At 33.3% G+C, this 16147-nt stretch overlaps 1 protein-coding gene across 4 annotated transcripts in view; it reads left to right on the top strand.

Moving 5' to 3' along the window:
- The window catches only part of PPP1R12A (protein phosphatase 1 regulatory subunit 12A), a gene marked incomplete at its 3' end in the record, with an annotated part of 122715 nt that overhangs the window by 70303 nt on the left and 36265 nt on the right, over positions 1-16147 (top strand). For all 4 annotated transcript variants that reach the window (XM_084254823.1, XM_084254825.1, XM_084254826.1 and 1 more), the window contains exons 6-9: positions 2013-2087; positions 2735-2823; positions 2978-3135; positions 9431-9555. In XM_084254823.1, the coding sequence (XP_084110949.1) occupies positions 2013-2087; positions 2735-2823; positions 2978-3135; positions 9431-9555 (447 nt within the window). The remainder of the gene's footprint in view (positions 1-2012; positions 2088-2734; positions 2824-2977; positions 3136-9430; positions 9556-16147) is intronic.

Raw genomic sequence — 16147 nt, forward strand, 5'->3', positions numbered from 1 at the left:
GGAAGATTTTTCTAACAAGAAATGGTGTTTTGAATCTTATAAAATTTTAAATAACACATATTCCCCTATCTTGATAAAACATCTTATGTGCATTTAAAATATGCTTTCATTGGGCATCCCTGGTGGCACAGGGGTTAAAGTCTCAGCACTATCAACCTATCACCAGCCACAGAGGCATGAGTTTGATCCCTGGCCAGGGAGCTAACCCACATGGCACAGCAGACCTCTCCTGTCTCGCCCACTGCTCCCCTTACCAGTATATTTCAGTCAGTCTGCCTGTTCTGTTCCCCACTCTGTCTCTGGTAAATCCTCTCACCCCCGGCACTTCTGGCCTGACCCCAGTTATTGTGTGCTTAAATAAATACAATAAATCTTCAAAAAAAAAAAAAAGAAAATATATTTTCATAGACCATATCTTTTATAAGCAGACCATGGAAAAACTAGCTCAGATTGGGGACTTTGTATTTCATTTTATAATGTTGAGAAACGTAGTTCATTTCCAAGCAGATGTCAGCATCCTGACATTAGTATAGAATTGAGGGTTTTGGTTTTGTTTGTTTTTAAATGGAAGAATATGTGATTTTAATGTGATTATTACCTACTCATCTGATTTATTTATGGATATGGGATTCCTTTTATGAAAGAAATTTGAAAATTCTTTCAGAATTACATATTTTCCATTTTAAAAAATTTGATTTTTTTCCTGAGGAAAAATCATATACTGGCTAACGTGGAATCTAGTCTAAATAATTAATGCAGATAGCAGGAAAGTCCTTACTATGTTTGGTCAACAACTCTTTGAAATTTTCTACATTGAATAAAAATGGATTGACATGTTCATCAGGATGAATTTTTGGAACTAAAATATACCTGTGGCTGGCTGATATACAATAAGATTAGAAATAAATATTTTTGTTTACTAAGCTTTTAATTTTTATGGAGGTATCAAAAAGATAAAGCTTTCAAAATGTAAAACATGGAGCTATCATATGCCCTAGTAATTCCATTCAATACTGTATACCCAAGGAAATGAGAACAGATATCCAACAAAAACTTGTACTATAAATGTTCACAGCAATATTGTCATTATACATAGCCAGAGAGCAAAAGCAGATGCCCATTGACTAAGGTAAAGATTAGCAAAATGTGAAATATCATGCAATGGAATACTATTCAGTAATAAATAGGAATGAAGTATGATTCATGCTATACAGCAGTGGTGAATCTTGAACACATTGTGCAAAATAAAAAAAAAAAAAAAGCAGTCACAAAGGACCACAGATTGTGTGATTCCATTTATATGAAATGTCCAGAATAGGAGAATTTATAGTTACAGAAAATAGGTTTGTGATTACCTCAGGCTGGGAGCAGGCATTGGAAAAATGGAGAAAAGAGTGTGTCTTTTTTGGGGGAGTATGAAAATGTTCTAAAATTGATTATGATGATGGTTATGAGATTGACTAAACTGGGCCTCCCCGGTGGCACAGCGGGTTGAACGCAGCGCTGTGAAGCTGTCCACAGCCTCTGCAGTGCTGGTTCGATTCCTGGCCGGCCAGGGAGATTCCCACATGGTGAGGCAGACCTCTCCTGTCTTTGCCTGCTGCTCCCCTCAGCAGTGTACTTTGGTGCTTCTGCCTGTTCTGCTCCCTGCTCTGTCTGGTGAATTCTCTCACCCTCCCGAGCTTCTGGCCTGTACCCCCCAGCACTTGTATAAATAAATAAATCTTTAAAAAAAAAAAAAAGATTGACTATATTAAAAATTACTGAATTGTACATTTAAAATTGGTTACTATATCACAAGCTATTACAAAAAAAGTAAAGGAAGGGCAGGTGTGTCAGCTGCTTCTCTCTCATACATATTTCTCATACATCTCCTTCAAGTCACATGTACTGTTCTGTAACTACCATGAAAAATGTTCATCTAATTTCTTTCTATATCAGCATACTGAATCACCAAAAGCATGTTATAATTTACTGATTTTACCATCTCCACCCACTTGCTTCCTACCTAGGGCCAGACAGCCTTCGATGTAGCAGATGAAGACATTTTAGGATATTTAGAAGAGTTGCAAAAGAAACAAAATCTGGTATGTTTGATGATGATCTAAAAATAGTCTATATTAGTGAATTCTGTTCATAGCCTTGAATTTCAGCTAGTTACAGAAGTATTCTTGTAATGTTTTGTGTTTTAAGTTATAACTAGCAATCAAACTGAATCACAGTGAAGGAGAACAAAGGAGTGGGTGGTTTAGCCCCATTTCTCTAACCTCCCCTTTACAAAATGATTACTTCTATAATGTATATGTTCCCCAGAATAATATGTTTTTATAATTTCATAAGAAAGTTTGAAGGAAAAAAATGTTTTCTTAGAGGGTGGACACTAAAACATCTCAGATTTCAAATAGCATGTCCTAAATGAACAAGGGGTCATTTACCAGGAAACAATTTTTTATGATGGTAAAAATCCCATCAGACATCTTAGGTGGCTAATTAACCCTGACTTTTTCAGTGAACTAAAGTTGGAAGAATCTAAAAAATCCAGGTTAGTCTTACATGGAACTTTTAATCTCCTTAGTCCTTTTTATTCTTTATCTACACCCTTTTCTTTTTATGTAAAATTGAAATGTTTGATTTGTTTTGTTTAGTGTTTGGAAAACTTTTGTTGTTATTTTAAATTCTATAGCTTACTCATTATTTTAATAGCATTCTTGTTTTCTTTTGCGCTTTTATGAAGCTCCATAGTGAAAAACGGGAGAAGAAATCTCCACTAATTGAATCAACCGCCAATATGGACAATAATCAGTCACAGAAGACCTTTAAAAAGTAAGTAAAATATTAAAGTAGGTTTTGTTAATGTTATGAATGAGTTGATATGTTGACCACAGACATCATTATTAGGTTTTGTTGATCTGGGAAAAATTAATGTATTTTGATCCTTTGTATTTATAATCATTTGAAAGCCGTTTTTCTTTCACAGCAAAGAGACACTGATTATTGAGCCAGAGAAAAATGCATCCCGTATTGAGTCTCTGGAACAAGAAAAGGCTGATGAGGAAGAAGAAGGAAAGAAAGATGAATCAAGCTGCTCTAGTGAAGAAGATGAGGAAGATGATTCAGAATCAGAAGCTGAAACAGGTAAAAGTTGAAGTATAAAGGGATTTTCATTGACTTTTAATGCAGAATAAAGATAATCTTTTATATTGAAACCTTTCACACTGATATGCTACTTGTTCAGATGCCTGCCAAACCAGTGAGTATTAGAGTTTTTTATACTCTAATTACCTGGAGACTCTTGTTCACCTCTATGTTAAACTGACTCATATTCTTAGGTTTGAAAAAGGGGAAGAAGCATAAGATAATAAATGGGTTCATAGCAATTCAAGAATGTTCCTGCTACTTTAAGAGACTCAACAGTTCAGGAACCTCATCAAGTAGCTTCCCAAATATAACCTTGGATATAGTGAAGTTTTAGAAAGTCAAGGCTGAGTTGAGAAATTTTCCTGTGAAGATACTAGGAAATTTGCTCTGTTTTGAAAAATTTTAAGGGTAAAGAAAAGTGGGAGAAACTTTCCTATTCTAAGTACCTAAACTTAACAGCTATAACAGCTTGGCATTTAGCTATATTTGCTTTAAATTTTTTTTTAATAAAATTAAAACATTACGAGTGTCTGTTTTAACTGTGAACCCTAGTCCACTTTCCTTTCCTTCCTTCCTAAAGGTGATCATTATCTGAGTTTTTGCTATGATATTGGAATCCATTTTTTTGTACTGTTACATGTACATTCAGAAGTAATATACAGTAGTTTTAAGGTGGTTTTATGTATTTTCTATTCTACGGGTTAATTATGCAGCTTGTTTTTTTCTCTCAAAAGTTACACATTACTTTTGTTCATTCCTAGCTATAACTTTATCTATGTAGCCTACCCTTTTAGCTGTTGTGTAGTATTCCATTAAATACATGTTTCTTTTAGATAAAAATTGACCTATCCCCATTTTTTTGTTATTGCAAGTAATGCCACAACAATGATCATTTATATAATTGCCTCCTTGTATATACATGCAAAGGATTCTCTGATGGATGTACTTAGACTGAATTATTAAGATATATTTTTAATTTCTATGGATGCTGCCCAATTCCTTTTCAAAGTCAGTATAACAATTTACATTCTTTTGTTTTCTTACTATCAGGGGTATGGTTTCTGCATTTTTCCTTTGGTCCACATGTTCTAATAGATCTTATATACCAAATTGCTTTTATTGAATAGTATTTATTTTCTTATTCTGGATCTGTTATACACTGAAAACTCTTGAACTCCATGAGATTCAAGTATTGCCATCTTTGAGTTGTACAACTTGGTATTTGAAGATAAATTTATTTGAAAAAATTATTCAATTTCCATTAAGGTTTTTGATCAATAAAGAAAGTCTCATTAAGCACTCTGTGATTTCACTCATAGTGTGCTATATAGAGAAAACATACAGATGACCTAAATAAAGCAAAGTGAAAAATTAGACTGTAAGAAGTATTAGTAGTTACCAGAGAAAAGAGTAAAAAAGGGTGGATAAATCTGGGCAAGAGACAACACTATTGTAAAGGCCAGAATTAGACATTTAGTGGTGAAGTTAATGTTGTTAGTGGCAACAACTGTTTCTCTTTCAGTGGGAATGGAATGGAAGGGATATCTGACATGTCCAGTGTAAGTTGTAGATAGAGAATGTAATTGATCTAATAACTTACTCTTGGTCAACATTTTATAAAGTAAAAAATGAAAAATAAGTTTAACAGTTTTATAGTATGAGCTTGTGATTTATGCTTATTGTAAGTGGAAATCAGAACTGTTTTAAATGTAAGGTTCAGTATTTTTTTAACAGAAACATTCATCTATATAGTTGAACTATAACTTAAAGAATTTTCAGCTTTTCTTAAGTTACATTGTAGAATGTGCTTAAGCAGTAAGTATATTTAGGTTAAAACAGGTGAATTATGTTAAATGTTGATTTTATACTACCTTTCATTTATCACTGGATGCATGTTGAAAGATAATACTTATTTGGTAAAACTCAATATGGGATCTGTGTTTACAACTGAAAGTGAAACATTTGGCAAAAATAATTTTTTTTTTTTAATTTTAAAGAATTTTACAAAAGTAGTTTGTCCAAATTTGGACATGAACTTATATAAGAACTAGGGATAATTTTTAGAAAGCAAATCTATCAGATTATTGGGGTTTGGTTTTAAAAAAAGAAGAAGAAAATAAAAGGACAGAGGAACCAGTTTGAATGGCCTCCCATTGATTGAAGATGGGATAGTTTGAGCGTCAGTAGTGACTGATGAATTGAAACATCAAACATAAAAATGCACATGTTCCCAATGTTACTTAAAACAGTAACTCGTTATTCGGCAGTTTCCTATCACATCAACTTGTTATTCTGAAAATTAGTAAAGAGTGACATTTATCTTTCCTTTCCAAATTTAATATTTAATTAAAATTGTTCTATACTGAGTTAAACAAATTAACTATAAAAAGCACGATTTAAATAATCAGAGAAAAATGAACAATAATTGGTTATTAGTTGATCTTAACAAATTCTTGTCAATTTTGTTAGATATGATCATGTTATTGTGTTTTTAAAGGTTCTTTTGTGTTAGTCATAGATATGAAAATAGTTGTAGGTAAAAAACTACCTTCCTTATTATGCCAATTTGGTGTTTGTTAGTAAACAAATCTGGAGCCCTAAAATTTCATAAATTTCCTGGTATTTCCTCTACACAACAATACTTTTAACTCATTTTATTTTTACTCAGCAGAATATTCCTTCTAAGATATTGTAAGAAGCTAACATTTACTGAATACATACATGTTAAGGAACATACTCAGAATTCTCTTCCCATTAAAAACAAGATACTACTGAACAAATACAAATTAACTTTATAGCCCAGGTGGTATCATTTGGAGTCCTTTATTTTCTTGAAGCTTAGTAATCCTACAATTACATTATTTTTCTTTAAAACACAGAGTTTGTGAGATACATAAATGACTATGTTATCTGGATAGTTCTTTAAATTCTACTTTTCTATAAATATAAACAAAACTATTTACCATCAAGTTACATTGTTTTATAGTTCCCAGTTTGAAGTTTTAAGTACAACCAGTTATACTCTGCTCATTTTCTCACTGAGCTAACTTTAAATGTTCTCTGAAGCATTGTACTATGATAATTTTGTTCTTCCTGTGCTAGTGGTTGGTTGTGCCAGGAAAATTTGACTCGATCTTAAGAATTAACCCATGTAAATTCTGTGTGGTTCCTTCTCTCACTCTTTTAATATCGACAATGCTTTATCATACTTTATTTGGCAAACTTGAGAAGCAGCTATTTCCCTACTTTTGACAATTTCTAAACTTTATTTTTTCTACTTTTTCTGACATTATTTCCTTGGAAAATGGACAAAATAATCTTTGTTGAATTTTCTTTAATAATTTATTAAACCATTTTTTAATTATTAAAATTATTTAAATTATTATTAATTTATTAATAATAATTTATTAATAATAATTTATTAAACCAATTTTTTATCAGTGTTCTTTCTCATAAAGTTGAAACTAGGAATTCAATTAAAAACTTTGTTTGTTAAGTGGTTTATAAATTTGAGAGGCAGCTGAGGAAATGAGAGAGGAAGCTTATTTTCCCTTTTAGAAGAATGAAATTTCATTCTTCATTGAAATCACATAGACAGAAGGGCTTCAGCAGCATTGATGTTTATTTTAATGATTTGAATGTAAATGCATGGAGTTTATCTCATTATTCTCAAAGGAAACATGTTTACGTACATGCATATACATTCTTTAAAAGCAAAATTTTAAACCAAATGTAAAGGGGGGGAATGCAAAAAAAAAAAGAAACCTGTTCAATTTTATCTCCTTTGTTGTTTCTCTTGTCAGACTGTAAGCTCTATGCAGTTAGAATACTTTGTTCTTTTATTGACAGATACATCCCTAGTATCTAGAACAGTGCTTAGAGTGTAAAGACATTTAGTAAATATTTGTTGAATTTTTTTCCCATGCTAAGTGGATTGTTTTCCAGGAAGGTAGACTAACCAGGTTATACATAATTTGTACTTAACTATGCTGAATAGATTTATTTCCTGTTAAATAAAGAGATATTACTTAACAGTAGGAATAAAGTTGTTGTAATGAGTTTATCTTATTCAGTTTATTTGAACGGCTATGATTATATTCATGTTTTAAGTTAGTTTTTTTTAATTGAAGTACCATTGACTTACATCCTTGTAAGTATTTTGAAAGTTTAGGTTCTCCCTTTTCAGGTGTAGTATGGATATTTTCTTAGTCACAAGTAGAACTGAACAAATCATTGCAAGTTCAAAATTGTTGATGGAAAGTTTATTCTTGCCCTTTATAATTTAATATTGTCTATTTATAAAGCATGACAGCATAATTAGTAACAAGGTGGAAGATTGCTTTGGAAAACTGACCTAAAGGAGGGAGAGGTAATATATTATGAAAATTGGTATCTCATAGTGCCTTTTTTCCCCCTCCAATTTATTCATTGTTATTGAAGTATGATTGATTTATGTCCTTCCTAGTGTTCTGAGAATATAGGATTTCCCCTCTCAGGTGTAGTCACCATAGCAGTCCCACCACCACCTAATCACTCATAGTCCTCCACCATAATCCATGTGCTCTTCACCCCACCCCCAATCTCCCTATTGTTACCCCTCCCTCTCCCTTTTCTGAGTGCTGCAGATACTCAAAAGTTTTAAGCATTCTTCTGAGGAATCTTCACACTTAATCCAAAGAGCATAAAACACTGTTTACAATAGCCAAGATATGGAAACCACGTAAGTGCCCCAGAACTGATTAATGGGTTAAGATATGGTATGTAGACACAGTGGAATACTATTCAACAATCAAAAAAGGTGTAAACTCATCCCATTTGCAACAATGTGGATAGAACTGGAAGGGATTATTCTAAGTGAACTGAGCTAGGAGGAGAAAGATAAATACTAGAAGGTTTCACTTATATGTGGCAAAAGGAGAAGCCAAAGGATCAGACAAACTGTAAGACTGACCCCTGAAAGCCAAAGATATGAGACACACAGAAGGAGAGGGGAGGAGGGGGGAAGAGTGGGGGAAAGTAGAGAACATGGTATGGGAGGAGTGTGGTTGTGAGAAACTATGGTGGCTGCATCTTATATTGTGAAAAAATAAACAAGAAAATTTAAAAATAAACAAAAAGCATGCTTCTTTCCACAAATATAGAATACCTGTCCTATTATGAAACCAAAAGAATGCTTTAAAACTAGATAAAGTTACATTTGACTATATTTGGAAACAAAACATTTCTGCCCATTTAGAAATTATAGTTAAAGATTTAAATTGATATGCCTTATTTTGCTAAAAGCCAGTCTGATTTATGTATTCAGAGTCTTCAGATTTTTTGTAGCATCAGGACGACTTTTCTAATAGTTTTATATTTTTCTCCTAGATTATTTATTACTAATTGGAAATTGTGTTTATATATTTTGAGAAGAGATTTAACCTGACTGAACCTATACTATGCCCATTTAACTTAGAATTTTTAGGGATGAGAATGCATGCTCTTTGTGACATTTGAGCATACTGCTTGAGAGGACTATAAGCTGATTATTGACATAAAGCACTTTTAGATATTTTGGAATAAATAGGTTCTGTCAGATTTAGATAAGTATTATAAGTTGTTTATCCATTTGAAAATTGCATAACACTTGGGCCTCTTTGGTGGTGCAGGCGGTTGAGCACAGTGCTGTGAAGCTGTACAGCCTCTGCGGCGTGGGTTTGATCCCAGCCAGTGGGCGAGATATACCCACATGATGCAGCAAGCTTCTCCTGTCTCACCCGCTGCTCCCCTCAGCAGTGTATTTCAGTCTACCGGTTCTGTTCCCCACTCTGTCTCTAGTGAATCCTCTCACCCTCCCACACATCTGGCCTATACCCCTGTTCTAGTATGAATAAATAAATCTTTTAAAAAAAAAGAAAATTGGGTAACACGTGTGGTAGTTTTAGTTGCATTGTTTTTATGCAGGTTTTAAATATTTTTTGTTTTCATTTCAGGTTTTAAATTTTTTTTTTAATTATGTTTCCATAATGTTAGAAGTATAAAAGTCAGATTGGCTTGTGCTTTTCCTTCTCAGAAGCTTTGTTTTATGACTTCATGCTATTTTACTTAGTTCATCACGTTATGCTGAAGTAATATTGTTTAGAAACTCCTTCAAAAATTTGTTTAAAAGACTAATAGTAGGGAAACATTGTGAATTAACAAAACCTTAAATATAAGTAGAATGCAAAACACTATTTTCCTAGTCAGTGAAACCAAATTCATACAGAATGTTGACTTTCAATTCTTTTTTTTTTTTTTTCTTTCTTTCTAATAGATAAGACGAAACCCATGGGTTCTGTAACTAATGCCAATACTTCTAGTACACAAGCAGCTCCCATAGCTGTTACAACACCTACTGTGTCATCTGGTCAGGCAACACCAACATCACCTGTTAAAAAGGTAAGCCAACATTATTTTTGCGGAAAATACGTATATTTTGTTTAAGTGTGATTTGGACTAGAGCAGTAAAATAGTTCTAATTTTTTATCATTTATTTAAAAAGTATTGAAGGTTTTAAAATAAGGTTTCCCCTGAATTCTGTATTCTTTTTTTTCAAACACTTTTTGTTGTCAATAATTGCAAATTGATCTCTAAGAAAAATAAATGTTGGAAAATTTTTCATCTAAAAGCTAATGATCACAGTAGTTTATATTTCTGTTAAACTGTTCAGAAACTCAATTTTAAATCCTCATCTATGTTAAGTAAAAAGTACACTGTGATGATTTTACATGAGGTAAGTTCAGCCCAAAAGTACCATCACAAATCAATGAGAAAACTAGAATCTAGAATTTTTAACTCAATACAAATCCCCAGATAAGCACACAATTGTGGTATACCAGTAAGAGCATGCTCTCTGTTCTCAGACAAGCCAGAGATCTACACTTGACCCTACATTTTGTTAGTTGATGTGACCCTATCTTCTGTATTTGTCAAAAAAGAAATATTGTAAGCATTGATTGGCTAGTAATTGAAGCCCTCCCAAAATACCAGTTTAATTCCTTCACCTTCTCTCTCACTCCATTCTCCATTTTTCCTCCACCCTTCTTACTTTCTTTGTATCACCAAAAAGTGTTTTCCAACTAGTGTATTGATGTTTTACAAACTACTTTTCCACCCTGGTGTCAATCTGTTCTTTTAACCCAAATTAAAGATGTAAGGGTTCAGTTTTGTTTATACAAATTAGTCGCCTTTGAAAGGCTTCTGTCCACTAGTTCATATTTGTCTTTAATAATCATACTCGTGTATCTCTCTGTACAGCACTCACAGGTGAATTTTTTTTTTTGTCAAATCATTTAAGAGTTTATTGCAATCATTATAATACTTTACCACTAATTACTCCAGTATATATCTACTACATATGAAGGCATTACACTTCATTTCCACAGAGTAAAATTATCATATATAGGAAATTTATATCTGATATACTGTATTCTGACCACAGTCAAAAGTTTCTCTAATTTCCTTCTAGTAATATTTTTATAACTTTTTAAAGTCAAAATTCAACTCATGGATTGCACATTGTGTTTAGTCATCATGTCTCAGCATTTGAACGTCTTACTTTGTTGCCTTTCTGACATTTGGTTTGCATGGGTTTGAGGACTTAATATCTCCAAAGTCTTGTTAATCTTTGGATTTGGCCCCAAGTAGTCAAAATGTGAATCTTTTAAAATCATAAACTAGAGAATGTAGTAATTATCCTCTAAATCTTTTCCCAATGAATTTAATAATGTAAATTCTTAGTGGCAGAAATGTATGGATTTCACTAGTACACAATTTTAAGTATTAAGAATGTGTGTGAAAGTGTTACCTCTGTATTCTAGAACTAAGAACTTCTTGAATTCCATGTTCATATGATCACAATGATGATATATGCTTAAAAATGAAACTCTAAAAGCAGTCTTTGCAGATTTTTTTAAGATTACTATTATAACTGGTGTCACCATGAGCTGCTTTAACTAAAGTTCATTTAATCATTTAACTATGATCTTTTAAATATATATATATTAGCTTTTTTGATTTACTGTGTTGCACCTATAGGATTATCAGAAGTTTCCAAAAGCTCCATCCTCCTAAAATACCTGGCCAGGAAACTGGCTCTCTGTCTGTTTGTGTATTTAACAAAGCAGTTTTTTTCCCCAATGTCAGTCAAATAATTACTATAGACTTATTTATTATCATCAATTATATTTTCCTCAGGCAAGCTCCAAATTTATGGTTATTAACTTCTCAGTTTTTGCCAACTACAAATTACTAAGCAGATACTTAATAACTGTTAGATTAGTGGGATAATAACCTCTTTACTATAAAAATTCTCATTCAGATATACTTAAGATTCTATAAATTGATCTAATGACAATACTTGGTAATTTGGGTATTTAGAAACTGTTTTATTCTCTATTTCAAAGCATCATAACTAATGTGGGTTACTTTGTTTTCAGTCTTTGTTCTTAACATGGTGTAGCAAAATTTTATTCCAAGCAATAAAGTAGGTGGTGTACAAAAAATTTACTTTTAATGGATGGAGCAACCTTCTTGTCAGTACAGAATGATTTTTAAAACTTGTTATTCTGGTCAATAATTTTAGTGGTTTTTATTTGTTTCAAGACTTTTCCTGTAACTTTTACAGACTTAACAGATTTTTAGATTTCCCTAGATGAATTGTTAATTTGTGAATGCATCTTAAAGATTTTGACATTAAGATTTAGATTTTTAAATTCCCACTCAATGCTTCTAAATATCTGGACAAATTATCTCAAATTCTGTGGCTTCCTCTACCAATATGTACATATACGTACTCAGATGGCATGGAATAGACCATTAAAAAGGGAAACTCCATAACAGTTTTACCCATTCTATCATATTTCAAAGTAACTATAGAGACCATACATGTATTTACTTTAAATGATCTCCCATTGATTATTAACTAAAATTAAAGAAGTATTTGTGTAGCAATGAGACCAGGCACATGTGGGGAGATCTATAAAACCATCACTTTGATTTTATGCTTTAACATGCTAATGATAAGTTTATATAACTCTAGTAAAACTAACTACTGTTGAGATCTCTGAAAGATTACCTATTCTGCTCTATGCATAAATTGCTGTTAGTATAATATATTTACTGGATGGTATAAATCTGTGATTTTCTTGAGTTAGTATTCTGGTTAATTAAATCCAATTACTAAGTGTAATAATTTAAGAAAAGACCACTATATGCTATGGGTATATGAAGGATACCAATAGAAGTGTACAGAGGATGGTTTGAAAGGGGTGACATCATATTTAATTTGAGGTAATGGAATTAGAACATTTAAGATAGATTTTGAAGAATGAGTAGGTGATATTTAAACTGACAGAGGGTTTGTACAGTTTCTTGAAAAGAATAGAAGAAAAGTATTATGAGCAAAATAGGAACAGTGTGGAACATTTTACAGGAAAAATTAAATTGTCTGGTTTGATTGATTTATAAGGTTGTACACACACATTCTGTCTCTCTATCTCTCTCTCTCTCTCTCTCTCTCTCTCTCTCTCTCTCTCTCTCTCTCTCTCTCTCTCCCCCCCTCCCTCCCTCTTCCCCTCCCCCTCTCTCCCCATCTCAGACACAAAGTAAATCAAGAAAACTAGAGCCAAACTGTGTAATGTCTTTATTCCCTATGGTAACATTTTGTAATTTGTTAGTAGAGAATCATAGAAAATATTTGAACATGTCCATGAGAAAATTATTCATACAATATTATTCCAGCAGCAATATACAGGGTGTATATCAAGGTGAGAGAGCGATTGAGAGGTTTATTAGAAAGTCTTTTTTTTTTTTTTTCCTTTAAGATTTATTTATTTATTTTATACAAGAACTGGGGTACAGGCCAGATGCATGGGAGGGTGAGAGGATTCACCAGAGACAGAATGGGGAATAGAACAGGCAGTCTGACAAAATAGACTGCTGAGGGGAGCAGCGGGCGAAGCAGGAGAGGTCTGCTTCGCCATGTGGGATTCTCGCCGGCCGGCCGGGGTCAAACCCGTGCTGCAGAGGCTGTGGATAGCTTCACAGTGCGGTGCTCAACCACTTGTGCCACCAGGGAAGCCCTAGAAAGTCTTTATTAAAGTTTCCCAGACTGATAAAGATATAAACTAGAGAAATGACAGTGTTCTTACAATAGAGAGGAGATTTTAAGACTTGGTACCTAAATTACAGATGATGGAAGATGACAGAAGAAGTATAACATGATAATGAAGTTTTATTTTTTTTTATTTATTTTTTTTTAAATAATAAATTTTATTTTTATATTCCCCATACAATTGCAGCCCCCCCATTCTGACCCCAATCCTTCCCCTCCTGCCCCCGCCCCCCTAAAAGTGTCTCTGGTTCATAGTTTTTTGTTGATTTTGATTTTCACTTTCTTATAGTTATTCATTTTCCTGGTCCCTTATTTAAGTTTTCTAGATTCCTGCTATGAGTGAGACCATCCAGTATTTTTCTTTTTCTTTTTGGCTTATTTCGCTGAGCATGATCCCTTCCAGCGCCATCCATGTTGCTGCAAATTGCATGTGTTTATCTTTTTTGAATGCTGAGTAATATTCCATGGTATATATGTACCACATGTTCTTGATCCAGTCATCTATTTTTGGGCATTTGGGTTGTTTCCAAAGCTTGGCTATTGTAAACAGTGCTGCTATAAACATAGGGGTGCAGGTGTTCTTTGGAATTGATGTTTCTGTGTCCTTTGGGTAAATACCTAGGAGTGGAATTGCTGGATCATATGGAAGCTCTATGTTTAGTAGGTCCAGAAATCTCCACACAGCTCTCCACAGTGGTTGGACCAGTTTGCACTCCCACCAACAGTACAGAAGAGTTCCTTTTTCTCCACACCCTCGCCAACATTTGTTGTTGCTAGTTTTTTTAATATGTGCCATTCTCACTGGTGTAAGATGGTATCTCATAGTAGTTTTGATTTGCATTTCCCTGATGACAAGTGATGTTGAACATTTTTTCATATGCCTGTTGTCCATTTGCATTTCCTCTTCAGAGAAGTTTCTTTTTAGCTCTTCTGCCCATTTTTTGACTGGATTATTTTCTTTGTTGTTGTTGAGTCTCATCAGCTCTTTGCAGATTTTTGTGATCAGTCCTTTATCATTAGTATTGGGTGCAAAAATGTTCTCCCAGTTGGTGGGGTTTCTCTTTGTTTTTGTTATTGTCTCTTTTGCTGTGCAGAAGCTCTTTAATTTGATGTAGTCCCAGCTGTTTATCTTTGCCTTTACTATCACTGCTTTGGGTGATGTGTCTGTAAAGATGTCTTTGATGTGCAAATCACGTAGTGTTTCGCCTATGTTTCCTTCTATATATTTTATGGTTTCAGGTTTTATGTCTAGTTCTTTAATCCATTTTGAGTTGATTTTTGTGTATGGTGTGAGGTAGTGGTCAAGCTTCATTCTTTTGCATGTAGCGACCCAGTTTTCCCAGCACCATTTATTGAACAAACTTTCTTTGCTCTAATGCATAGTCTTTGCTCCTTTGTCAAAGATTAGTTGACCATAAGTCTGTGGGTTTATTTCTGGATTTTCTATTCGATTCCATTGGTCTGTATGTCTGTTCTTGTTCCAATACCATGCAGTTTTGATGATTATGGCTTTGTAGTATAGTTTGAAGTCTGGGAGTGTGATGCCTCCATTCCCTTCTTTTTTTTTTCAGGAGAGCTTTGGCTATTCAGGGTTTTTTGTGATTCCATATGAATTTCATCAATAATTGTTCTATTTCTTTGAAGAATGACATTGAAATTTTGATTGGAATAGCATTGAATCTGTATATTGCTTTTGGAAGGATGGCCATTTTAATTGTTTATTCTTCCAATCCATGAGCAGGGGATGTCTTTCCATTTCTTTGTGTCTTCTTCTATTTCTTTTAACAGTGTTTTATAGTTTTCTTTGTATAAGTCCTTTACCTCTTTTGTTAGATTTATTCCCAAATATTTGATTTTTTTTGTTTCAATAAAAAAGGGATGGTTTTTTTTTATTTCTTCTTCTTCAGATTTATTGTTTGTGTATAGGAAGGCTACTGACTTTTGCGTGTTGATTTTGTATCCTGCCACTTTACTGAACTGATTGATGAGTTGAATTAGTTTTTCTGTGGAGTTTTTGGGGTTCTCTGTGTATATTATCATATCATCTGCAAATAGTGATAGTTTGACTTCTTCTTTTCCTATTTGGATTCCTTGGATGTCTTTCTCTTGTCTTATTGCTCTGGCTAGGACTTCCAGTATTATATTGAAAAGCAGTGGTGAGAGTGGACATCCTTGTCTTGTTCCAGATCTTAATGGAATTGCTTTCAGCTTTTCACCATTGAGAATGATACTGGCTGTTGGCTTGTCATAGATGGCCTTTATGATGTTGAGGTATGTTCCTTGTATCCCAAGAATTTCAAGGGCTTTTATCAATAACATGATAATGAAGTTTTAAACATGGGGATTGAAGAGACTGTTGGTACCCTTAACAGAAATAGGGAACTGAGGAATAGTTGGTTTGGAGGACATGATGAGTTTCAGATTCTATATGTTCTAGATACTTCATATTACAAGTTAACAGAAATTCAGGACTGGGAATTTAGGAATCAGACTCAACCTAAGAGTAACAAATTTTGAGAGTAAGCTGCATACAAAAAATATTTAGCCTGAAGAAATACAGAGGACTCTATTCCCAACTCTTCTCAGGAGAACAAAGTGGGAAGAGACAGCGGGAGATGTGATAACAGACATGCTTATGTTGCAGAGTTGTGGCAAGGAAAGTTGTTAGCAACACAAAACCCAGGAAAGGAAGTATTCAGAACAGTAGGAAATTCAAGATCATGTCCTATTACAAAAAAATCAAGAGTTTCAGAGAATGGGATTGGTTGAATATTTCAGAGATGCTCATTTTATACATTGAGTAAAATTGAAGGTAGCTTTTAGACATATGAACCAGTACTTACATCCACAATCATATTAAGGCAGAGTGGAGGTTAT

This window comes from Talpa europaea (assembly GCF_964194135.1).
Source record: "Talpa europaea genome assembly, chromosome: 15".
In the NCBI taxonomy this organism is placed as follows: Eukaryota; Metazoa; Chordata; class Mammalia; order Eulipotyphla; family Talpidae; genus Talpa; species Talpa europaea.